The sequence below is a fragment of the Oxyura jamaicensis genome, chromosome 1 (genome assembly GCF_011077185.1).
Source record: "Oxyura jamaicensis isolate SHBP4307 breed ruddy duck chromosome 1, BPBGC_Ojam_1.0, whole genome shotgun sequence".
Lineage (NCBI taxonomy): Eukaryota > Metazoa > Chordata > Aves > Anseriformes > Anatidae > Oxyura > Oxyura jamaicensis.
Window position 1 is genome coordinate 133,292,589 of NC_048893.1, and position 11,572 is coordinate 133,304,160.

Sequence of the window (11,572 nt, forward strand, 5' to 3'; positions counted from 1 at the left end):
TTTTTCTGGGTTTCAATTTGCTCAGCTAAAAACCCCCTGAAAGACTGGCAACATTAGTAAACATTACCTGCTTGATGCTGACTCTATTTCTGAATATTTTTATATTTTTATATTATATATATTTATATTTATATTTTTATATTTGAAGCACTATGTCTCACTGATGAAATCAAGAAATAACAGAAATAAGCCTACACCAAGCTTCTTACTGCTATAGCTGCTTTTTTTTTTTTTTTTTTATTATTATTATTTTTTTTTTGGATCTGCACTCAGTTTATTTTTAGGGTTGAATATTTATTTTCTGCACTGCAGCCATCAATAGAGGCTTCATCTTTGCCAGGTCTTGAGAATTATCAACAGTTATTTTGTGAAAGTCATTTGATAAGAGCTTCTGTCAGAAACCTAAGCTTTTGTCAGAATGGTAGTTGCCAGACAGAGATAATGAGGACTGAAAGCTGACCACCTCTCTGAGGGGCAAATCTGCTAAACTGCTTCCTGGCTATGACTACAGTTAAATTAAAGGTCTTATTTAAATGGTTAAATGACACCGTATGACTTGTGCCTATGTTTTTAGAAACTAGACTCTCTTGTGGCAAGTGTTTCTTGAAGAGATGAAACAGTGGAGATGATCAGAGTCCAACGAGTAATACTGCGTGCTTGCACTCACTCTCTGGTCTTCTTTATTAATCAGCATAGATGTGCCCAAAGTTACCAGCTGGCTTGGCCTGGAATCCTTTTCAGGTCCATTCTTCACAGAATTTACTGATCATTGATTATCTGCCTTTCACATCATTCATTGCCACTTCTTTGCTTTTTCTGACCCTCTACTTTTGTCAAATTGCATTCCTGCATGCATGTAGTGCTTTGAGGCATGAGTTCCTGTTTGCATCTGCTAAATGCTGCTACTCTTTGTAAAATAAATAAGCTAAACCATAAGAGACTGTGTCTGCCAAGAAAGGTCTATATAGGCCAGACAGTGAAAGCATGGTTTGGTTTTGCAAACTGCAAAACTGAAACTCATTTTGCAGAATTATAGGTGACTCCAAAAAGCAGTTTCAAACTATTAAAAAAAGAAAAAAAAAGAAAAAAAAAAAAAAAGCATTTACTTGAAATGGATCTCTGTTTAGTTGGACAAAAAGAAATCAGAAAATATTCTATATTACAAGAGAGCAAGGTCTTGGCATCTGGAGTAGATAGGATAGGTTTAGCTCTTGGGAAACTTACGGAAAAGTGTTCTCATGCAGACATTAATTTCATTTTAGTTTGTGATGTGATATTCTGTGTGCCACAATAACAAAAAGGTATGATAACGTGTAGTCTGCAAAAAAAAAAATCAGAAACCCTCTCAGTAGGAAAAAAGTAGCTGTTCAAAGCTAGGAAGAAATGAGACAAATAAAACACTACAATGATTTGGAGGGAGGAAGCATTTGTCAGGAGAACATTTTCATTGATTCAATTCCTTCAGAAATAATGTCAAACTACACAGGCCTTTTTCTTACTAAATTAATATAGAATTATAGTGTGGTTTCGGTTGGAAGGGACCCTCTGCCATGGGCAGGGGGACACCTCCCACTAGATCAGGTTGCATAAGAAGCATGTTTGTAATTTGTTTTAACACATTGCTTTTTTCTCTCTTGACTTTTGCCCTCTAGGTTTTGAAGCCAAGAATTCATGATATGATCCAGCTGGTTTATAGATCAGCAACCACCTTGTGAATAATGGTTGAAAACGGATCCCACCTGGACAATGAAACACTTGCAATGCTCCAGAATAGAGCTATCTCCATCACCCTCCCAGTGGTGTATACACTGGTGGCTATCATCAGTATCCCCGGCAATTTGTTCTCCCTTTGGGTGCTCTGCTTGCATATCAAACCCAAAACACCTTCTGTTATCTTCATGATCAACCTGAGCATCACTGACCTCATGCTGGCCTTCTGCTTTCCCTTCCAAATATCTTATCACACCCAGAGCAATCATTGGATCTTTGGCAAGCTTCTTTGCAGCCTTGTGACTGTGATGTTCTACTCCAACATGTATTCTTCCATTCTGACCATGACCTGTATCAGCATTGAGCGGTACATGGGGGTGGTATATCCCATGAAGTTGGTCAAGTGGAGAAGAAAAAGATATGCCTTCGGTGCCTGTATGGTAATGTGGCTTTTCTTGCTACTAGCTTTCTATCCATTGGAAAGCACTGATCTGACCTATGAAGTGAAGGAATTGGGGATTATAACCTGTTTTGACGTTCTCAAGTGGGATATGCTGCCCAACTTTGCAGCCTGGGTGGCCTTTCTCCTCACGCTATTTGTTGTGCTCTTCCTGATCCCTTTCATTGTAACAGTTGGATGCTACATCGGCATCATTCGGAAGCTTATTCAGACATCAAACAGATATGGTAACAGGCAGAAGACTAGATCCATATACCTGGCGATTATAGTCCTTTCGGTGTTCGTCACTTGCTTTGCCCCCAATAACTTCATCCTACTTGCGCATATGATCGTCCGCCTGTTTTACGAGAGGAGTTTGTACCCTGCCTACAAGCTCACCTTGTGCCTCAGTTGCCTCAACAACTGCATAGATCCCTTCATTTACTACTTTGCCTCTAAAGAATTCTACCAGAAATTGATGCAAGTGTTTCGCCCTAAAGTACTGCTCAGTGACAGCTTGGAAAACAGAAGGGAAAGCTTATTTTCTGGCAGGACCATGTCAGCCAGGTCGATGTCAAGTGGACCTATGGATGGGTTAGAGGGAGTAACGGTCTATTTGCAAAGGCAGGAAAGTGTTTTCTAGCCTTAGACTTCTCCAGCAGAAAGGCACCTGTGAGCTCCATGAGTAAAGGCAGAAAATATTTCTTTTTGAATGTCTACCCTCAAAGTAACATGCTCTAGCGACAGAAGTCAAACCATATGCATATTGTGCATGCTACTTGAGTAAGTGACTATTTTCTGCTAAGAAGTGGAAGCACAAAAGGAACTGAGTTTATTCAAAAAGCCCCTGAAGCAAACCCAGTGTAGATAAGGGTTGGCCTGGAATTAGTCCAAGACATAAGTTTAGAACAAGAATTACTTTCAAGTTGTATAATCTCAGCATTACCCAATGCTTGAGATCCTCAGTGAATGTGAAATATTACTGTATATGAGTTATAGCATACATTGAAATGAGATTTTGGGAAGGGGAGTTATTTTTCTAAGCAATGTGCTGTTTGTTTTTTTGGGGGAGGGGGAGGGTGGGGGTTATTTTTTTTAATGTATTGCTTTACTGTTCGGTTGCATTTCTATAAATGAGTAAACATAGCTTGTCATTTTACCATCAATGCATAATGCATAGCCACTGTGAATTCACCGCAACACTCACCCATTTATCTGAATCAAACCACACTAACCTTTGAAAAGGTTAGATTGAGTGATAATATTTATTTCAGTTTTATACAGCAAAATATCTCATGCTATGAAAGAAAATCTACCATTTCTTTCTAGTTCTAAGCTAGTTTTACCTAGAAGTAACAGTGTTTGAGACCACTTCAGACCACTTCAGCTGCTGCATATTTTCATTACCTGGAGGTATTAATTTCTCAGGATAGTGGGCAGAAATTGGTTTAAGAAAGCAGGTTTCCCACATTGACCTACTACAGTAATAATGATTCTGGTGTTAGATTGGTATCAACAAGTCATTTTCACCAACTCAGTATAGACCGTATGTGGAAGCACCACCCCCCTCAGCAGACAATTTAGCTTTACATAGTGTGAGGATATACATATCTTCCTTGTGGTACTGGTGTGGATTATTAATCAGACCTTCTGCAGGATATATGAGAATTTGACCACAGTGATTCTGTGACAGCAGAAGTTGTCTGAAAACCCACTCCTATGGCCAGATATTAGAAATGTACTTCTTTCAAACAGGCAAATAGAAAGCAGAAAAAAAAAAAAAAAAAAAAAAAAAAAAAAATGAAAACAAGGCTTGATAGTGGGAGAGGTACCAAGTATCCTGGGAAGAGGCTGTAACTACAATCAGGTTGACAGTGCAGTCCTGTGCTTGGGATTTCTCTCGGAAATATCCTTCTCTGGCTTGTTTGCATATATTGTGTGATGTTTTTCTTCTCACATCTCAGCAACTGCCTGGGCGCTTGAAAAGACAACTGCTACAGAATACACCCTGGGGACAGAGAAAGACAAAGTTTTTCCTGTGGGCTTTTTACCTACCTTTGGCTCTCAGGAGAGTAAAGAACCCCAAAACCCACCTGACAGGGCCAGACAAGCTTCCCCTCACCAGCAAGATGAAGCTGTTTGTTTCCTTTTGCTACACTGCAACTGGATGGTGCTACATTGGTGAGCTGGAGGCTTTCTTTGACATTGTGAATAGTTGATTCAGACACCACATTGTGTCTCCCTTGAGCAGTAGCTGCCAGCTGTACTGATTTCTGAGCTCCTGCAGCTACATAGCTAAGTAAAAGACATCACTAATGGTTCCTACTATCTATTTGGCTCCCTCTTTTTTTTTTTTTTTTTTTTTTTTTTTTTTTTTTTATGATTTAAAGCCATTTTTCTACCACTAATTCACCATGAATTTCATCGCTGTAGAGGCTGGATACCCACAAATTCCATTGTGAGATATTTGTACATCCTACCCTCTGCTAAAGTATCATCAGTATTGGTGCAGGATAAAACTGGGTGGACCTAGTGCTACCTTTCAAAAGCCATCTGAGGTGTTTTGCGCATTTCATAGCATTAGCTTTAAGTGATCTGCACATTTTCTGCCCATCAGGTCAGCTTTAGCCACAAGTAGCCCATCAAAACACTTGCCCATCAAACTTCATGGAAGCTATGCTGCATTACTGAATGTGTGCCAGATGTGGTGAGATGGGCTTGGAACTACAAATCACCTCACAGATTCTGAAAGAGAAGAGCCTATGCAAGTCAGAGGCTCTGAGCTCCCATGTCAGCTCTAGAACATCCTCCAAAATACCTGCTTGCACCAGGATCTGAGCTTCTGGCAGGAAATGTGAGTTGTTAGTTTGGGTAGGCATGAGATAACAGATTACTGCTTCCTTGAAAGACAAGATCCAGGACAGAGGAGGAGGTAAAAGGAAAAAGGATAACTTTATGTGTCTAAAGCAAAAACTAACCAACCAACCAACCAAAACAAACAAACAAAAAAATACTGCTTGCTTGCTTGGGACTTCAGTGTCCAAGTCCAGCTCATTCAGGGCCATTTTCTTTGATTGTGCCCCACACAGTTGCCTGTTCTACCCCTCCAAAGAAAGAAATAATGTTAATAAAAAGAAATACAAAATATTCCACAGTGCTTCCAAAAGCATTACATGAATTTCAGTAGCTTGGATATGTGCCTCTGTTTGCCTACACTGTCTGAAAAAAATCACAGGCTGGGATTTTCCTGAGTTGTCCCATATCCATCAGGTGGAAATTCAGTTAGTTTATTTATGTTTTGCAAACCTGTGTATTAACTTAGCAGTGCTTTGCTTTGTCTGGCTGTTCAAATCTCCCCTTTCATAGAACTCCAGCTTTCTCACTACCAAAACTGTTTTTGGTATTTTATGGTGTCAGAAACTGTTTTGGAGGTTATACTAAAATCCCATTCTCTCACCTTTTTCAGCTTTTTTTTTTTTTTTTCTTTTTTTCTTCTGCAAATATTCTTCTTTGTTACTTCCCCTATCTTTAATGCAGATTTTCATTCTGCTTTATTTTGAACCTAATCTTCAAGCATTTAGTGCATCCTGAAATGTGCTGAAACATGCCTCAACTGTAACTGACGTCAGAGCTGAAAAAGCAGAGATTTTGCACTTTGGACATCAGCAACTATATTTTGAAAAATACTGAATTGCTCCTTTTGCAACTGATAAAAGATGCTCACAACTGACTGAAAATTTTCTCTCCAGCCTCACACAGCTCTCCACAGCACTTAATTCCTTTTTCAATGGTGCCTAAAAAGGATGTCCCATTCTTTGCACCATTGTATAAGCTAGTCTCAAATTAGCTCAGATGAGGCAAAATTCCAGTCTGTGTTAGTGGGATTGTTCCTTGAGAAAGAAATACAATCTTTGATTGCTTCTTCCAGATATCTTTTGAGTCTGATGGTATATACTGTGAAGTTTTGGAGGGGTGTTTTACGAGAGGAGGAGAAAAAAATATTTTTTAAAAGTAGCCCAGTTAACTTTTCTTCAACACTTGAAACATGTCCTCATGGGACACCATGAGGTCGCAAGACTGCTACCCTCCTTGTTCAGTGGATGTGAGCTTAAATGCATTTATAAATATAAACATACATATAAACATACACATAAATGGAGGTTGCCATTTGAGAGGTTATCAAAAAGCTCTTGTCTGTACTGCCTTCAGTTTGGGAAATGTGGGTTCTGTATGACATGCATACTTGATTGCCTTTGTGGTAGTAGTTTTACTGAGAAGACACAAATGTACAGGCTTCTGTTCTGTTTTTGTTGGTGGTGGTTGTTTATATATATATATATATTATTTGTGTAACAATTTAACCTATGAATGTCCTTTGACTTTTGTACATAAAAAAACAAAGAAAGAAACCATGAAAAGGAAAGAATTTAAGATTTAAGATTTGTTTGCACCTGTCATGTGTGAGCTATTTCCCAGCTTAGAACAGGGCAGAGAGATCAAGTTATACAATAAAATGAATCGATTTTCCATTGCTATTTTGTCTCTCTCGCTATTTTTTAATTTCAGTGCATTTCTCCAGGACGCCACCAGGCCAGGTCCCATTGCACCACCCAACTGGCAGCAGGCAGCGGGGGGCAGTGGGGCAGCTCCAACCCCAGCCCCAAGCACTTCCCTGGGGACAGGGACAGGCCAAGACCAGGCTGGGACATAGGCCTGCAGGGTGGACCCCACTGGGCAAGGGCCATGGCCAGGTCTGGCTGTGAGGAGCTGGGGCCTTCCTGGCCAGGGCCTGATAGACCTGGGGTGATGTGGGAGCCTGGGAAGGTGGGGGAACCCCCGGGACTGGTGTGGGGTCCTGGTCCCAGGGCAGAGTGCGTCAGGCCTCTAGAGATGATCAGGGCTGAGGGGACGCTCAGGACATGACACCCTGATAGAAACCTTCCCTAGACTGACTGTGCTCCATTTGGGGTTCGGAATCTGTGTGGGTGTGTCTATGTTGATAAGTGAAAGAGGGCCAGAGATTGTCTTGAATTCACTTGGTAATTTTTTGTCTGTTTTCTCAGGTCAAAGTGTTTGAAATAAGATAAGGTCTACATCACTCCCCAAAGAGTAGGGCTTCTATAATATGATGTTTAACGTATATGCTACGTGCCCAAGGGTATGCCAAAGGTATGCATGAGCATTTGAGGGTGAAATTCAGTGTTGGTAAGCATGAAGTGATGAACATGGGTAAATCCAGTCACAGCTTTGCATATAAAATTATGTGCTTAGTAGTGACCACTACATATCATAGTGCATAATTCAAAGCACTCAGTGACGGTGGAAAGAAAGCAAGTAAAACATTGCAAGTTGTTAGGAGCTGGGAAAACAAAACAAAACAAAAACAAACAAACAAAACAAACACACACACACACAAAAAAAACACTATCATGCTTGCTTGCTGGGTAGCAGTAAGAAGAGGTTAAAATTTTTTAAGGGCCCAGAATGAAAATTCGAATATATGATGACTCTCACAAGAATGATCAGGATATAAGCCTTGGTTACTGTACTCTAGTAATTAAATCCATCCTGAAAAAAAAATGAGGAACTCATTATTGGAATAAATTGTGTACTGTCTTTATGCAGCAGTTCATAGGATTAAAAGGAGTCAGTGAGAACAAAATTTCAGTCATGCTATTCATCTTGATATATTCTTCTGAATTACAATCATTCTGGGTTAAATATTTGCATATGTGTTCTCTTGTCCTAGAAAGTATGATTATGGAGAACATAATAGAGGATAATGCTCTGCTGAAATATTTTTTTAAAAGCTTTTTTTCTTCATTTGAGAAAAAAACTGTCTGAAGTCTGGACTCCTATTTAACTCTCAGTTTTTCACAATTTGCTTGCAAGTCTTATGACTTTTAATCTTTAATCTTTAAGTCTAAACAGCTGGGGATATGTTATCAAATAAAGAGACTCTCCATGCCTCTTAAAGAAGTTCAGAGCTGCCAGTCAAAAAAACATTCGCAATTTTGACATAAATGAATACTCAGCCACCTGCTTGACTATCTTGACTCACTGTGATGTCCTGCAGACAGTCTTTTTCTTTTTCAGGAAGTTTTTTCATCTGTAGAAATTTTCAGGACTGTGACTATGATGGTTCTGTTTCTCCAGTTCCTACATTAGTGTCCACATGGCCTGGCTCTGCTATACCAGAATTTTGTGAATACAGAGGTAAAGTGGGCATGTAGTCCTTCTGGGAGTTACCAGGGCTAAGCTTTTCCCAGTATCTTCATATCCTTAACTGCTGCTGCTGGAATATAGGTGAGCTACCGGAAAAAAATAGGGAAATGTTTTTATTGAGTATTTCAAATTGAAGGAAACTCCAAGGTTTGGCTCCACTGCTGTGTATCTTAAAGGCTTTGTCAAAGGAGAAAGATCAACAAACTTCAGGGAGGTATAAACAGATTCAATCTGCAGATAGGATGGGGCTGAAGAATTAACCTCTGTGGAAGCTGGAGGAAGAAATACAGTAAGTGAGAGTTTGGAAAAAGATGCAGAAAGTTGGTGTCTGCAGGAAACCATCCACAGTTAGAGAATGGCTGTAAATAGTTTTCTTCATAACCAGCCAATTTCATTTTAGAAACATGGAGCTCTTTCACTGTGAAAGCTGGAATCATCAGCAGCACTCCAGATTCTTGCTGTAAGGAAAAGAATGAGATTAACAGATAAATAAACCACTGCCTAGATACAGAGTAAACATCTCACAGAGAAACTCAGGTCTCTGGACCTGAGTGAAAAGGTGAAACTCACCTGATCAAAACTAGATATTAAGTGTTGCTCTAGGTGTCTTAGTGCTTGGCAGCATTCAAGCCTGCTCTGATTCCTAAGTCTCCGTGATAGCTGCATTGGCTGCTGACTGCATTCAGACATCCAGATAGATGTTGGTAGACTTCCAGACTACCACAGACCCTCACCACAAAAGCACTGTTGGTAATCCAGGCCTGTTATCTTCTGCTTCTTGACAGTTTTCTTCTAATTCTGCCACCTTCATGCTTCTAATGGGAGCTTGTTCATCTGATAGAAAGCCATGTAGGCAGGCTCATGTGCTGGGATATAATACTCCTAGGGATCTTAGAAAATGCTTAAATAGAATGCAGGTCTCCCTCAACTTGTCAAACCCGGATGGCTTCACAACATAAAGGCAAATATATCAGTTAAGTTACTGGAAACCTCTTCCCACTGTTTACCTCTACAGAGACTCTATACAACCTTCTCAATTCGAAACTCTAGGGAGGTGCAATGGCCTTTTCTTCTTCAAAAAGTTTCCGCAGTGCAACACCAATTTTCTCAGCTCCTACTTACTGCCCACAGGCTGACATTTTTCCTTTCCCTATTTCATGCTGCTTTCCATAGTATATGCAGAATGCATTAGTTTCTTACCACCCAGAATTAGTGTTCTCTAATGAATAATGCAAATCACTGTACACTTTTACCTAAAATATCAATATACCTGAAATTTTGTATCAAGGCAACTGTTTCTAGATACTGCTGCTAAAAGCAAGCATTTAAAGAAGTAAAAAATAAGATACAGTGCAGCAGACAACTTTTCTTTAATCGATAAATCTGATTGGATAAAGAAGATAAAAGACAAAAATAAACCCTTCAACCTAACAGTATTTAGTCTAGGTTTTGTTATAATGTACTTTAATTTTTCATATTCAATAAAGGTATTCAACTCCCAGAGTGGAATTACTCCCATTCTTCCAGTCATGCAAATCCGTTGAAGGGGCCTTAAGCCCTGTTATACACATATCTTAGCACTTATTAATATCTTTATGATGGCCCTTTATAGTTCCAATCTCATTTATGCATTAACTTTCCAGATATCACTAGACATATTGACATTAACTTTGTGTCAGATTGCGCGCGTGCACACACACACACACACACAGGCATACACAGTTCTATTAAGTAGTCTTCAGACTAGGACTTCGAGTGTTTGTGGAGCTTGGTTTTTGTCCTCACCAGTTACAGGTCTCTATAGCTATTTGAAAATTACAGTCCGGTAGCAAAACCTTAGAAAAAAAACATGGGACGTACTGCCCTCTTGTGGAGATTTGTGTGGTGAACATGTTCAGAGCTCCACAAAACCTGCTTGACCTTGGAGTCTCAGTTGGGAAATCATTTTCTGGAAAAGGTGGTATTCCAGCTGAGCCAACAAACCTCTTTTCTGCATCTTAGCTTCATTTTAACTACCTTGGCATCTTTGTCATTCCAGTAATCATCATAACGTACAAGGAGAAGAGAAACATCTTATTTTTTTTTTCATATTTAGAAAAATATGTGTACGTGTGTTTAATACAAACATATGTTGTATGCACATCTTGTGTATATAATATATGCATTATGTACACACACATTTTCTGAAAATATTGTATCAACTCATTTATATGCTGTTTGATTTTTTTTTTTTATTTTTTTTTTTTCAGAATAAACGATCTAGAAAAAGTGTTCTTTATAGTCTGATGTGCTATTTATTTTTCTCTAGAGCTTATATAAACATCAACAGGAATGAGATTGGGGAAACGCTGAGATTCAGTGTGGAACTACCACCACCAAGCCATGAGACTTTAAGAGATATTGAGGGATTTGAAATAATCCTCTGCCCCACAAGCACGCAAACAACTAGGGATGTTGTCAGCAAACACTGTCCCACTGATTACTGGGTTATTAGGCACTACCCTGTCATCTCCTCTGAGGCTGGCTGGTGGCCTTGGGCTAACAGGAGAGAGAAAGCAAGCTGCAGATCAGAGAAGTGTCCCAGCCGCAGATACTCGGCTGTGGCAACAGCTGTGAAAGACAGCACTGGAAGCACGCCCAACTGTGATGCTGCTTCTGTATCATGTAGACTGGGATGTGTTTGCAGCACACCGTTTCTTCCCCGAAGGACTATAGAGCACACCTGGTGGAAACAAGTGGAAGGAAGCATTCCTTTCTTACTTCAGCCCAGTGGTGCTGCCATGGAGCTGGCTGGCAGCTAATCGTCAGGGACAGCAAAGGGACAAAGACTGTCATTCTGTGCTCCTCTCACTGGGATGCTGTTGTGTTGCCAGTAGGATTTCTTCAAGGCTCTAGGTTCTTCCCTAATGCAATTCCTTTTTTTTGTCAAAGGCCAAATGCAACCAGTTAATCACTGACATCCCTTTTCTGGTTCTTGTAGAGTTTCCTTGCACTATTTAAGTATGCTGGTCAAAGATGCTCACCAAGGCTTGGATGACAATTTCTGTGTTAAAAGGTGTCTTGTGAGTGGCCAGCAAGCCCCCAGGCTATGACTGATGTAGGTGCTTCTCATTGTCTCATGAGATGGGCATGGAGCTGCCTCGGAGATGGTTGTTGTTCCTTTGGCATGAGATACACTGCACTCCCTCAGCAACTGTG

At 39.9% G+C, this 11,572-nt stretch overlaps 1 protein-coding gene across 3 annotated transcripts in view; it reads left to right on the forward strand.

The window, feature by feature from the left end:
- The window catches only part of P2RY8 (P2Y receptor family member 8), a 34,748-nt gene extending 28,064 nt beyond the window's left edge, over positions 1-6,684 (forward strand). For all 3 annotated transcript variants that reach the window (XM_035314408.1, XM_035314464.1, XM_035314531.1), the window contains one exon: positions 1,653-6,684. In XM_035314408.1, coding sequence (XP_035170299.1) covers positions 1,719-2,792 — 1,074 coding nt within the window. In that variant the 5' untranslated portion in view covers positions 1,653-1,718 and the 3' untranslated portion in view covers positions 2,793-6,684. The remainder of the gene's footprint in view (positions 1-1,652) is intronic.
- Positions 6,685-11,572: the final 4,888 nt, after the last annotated feature.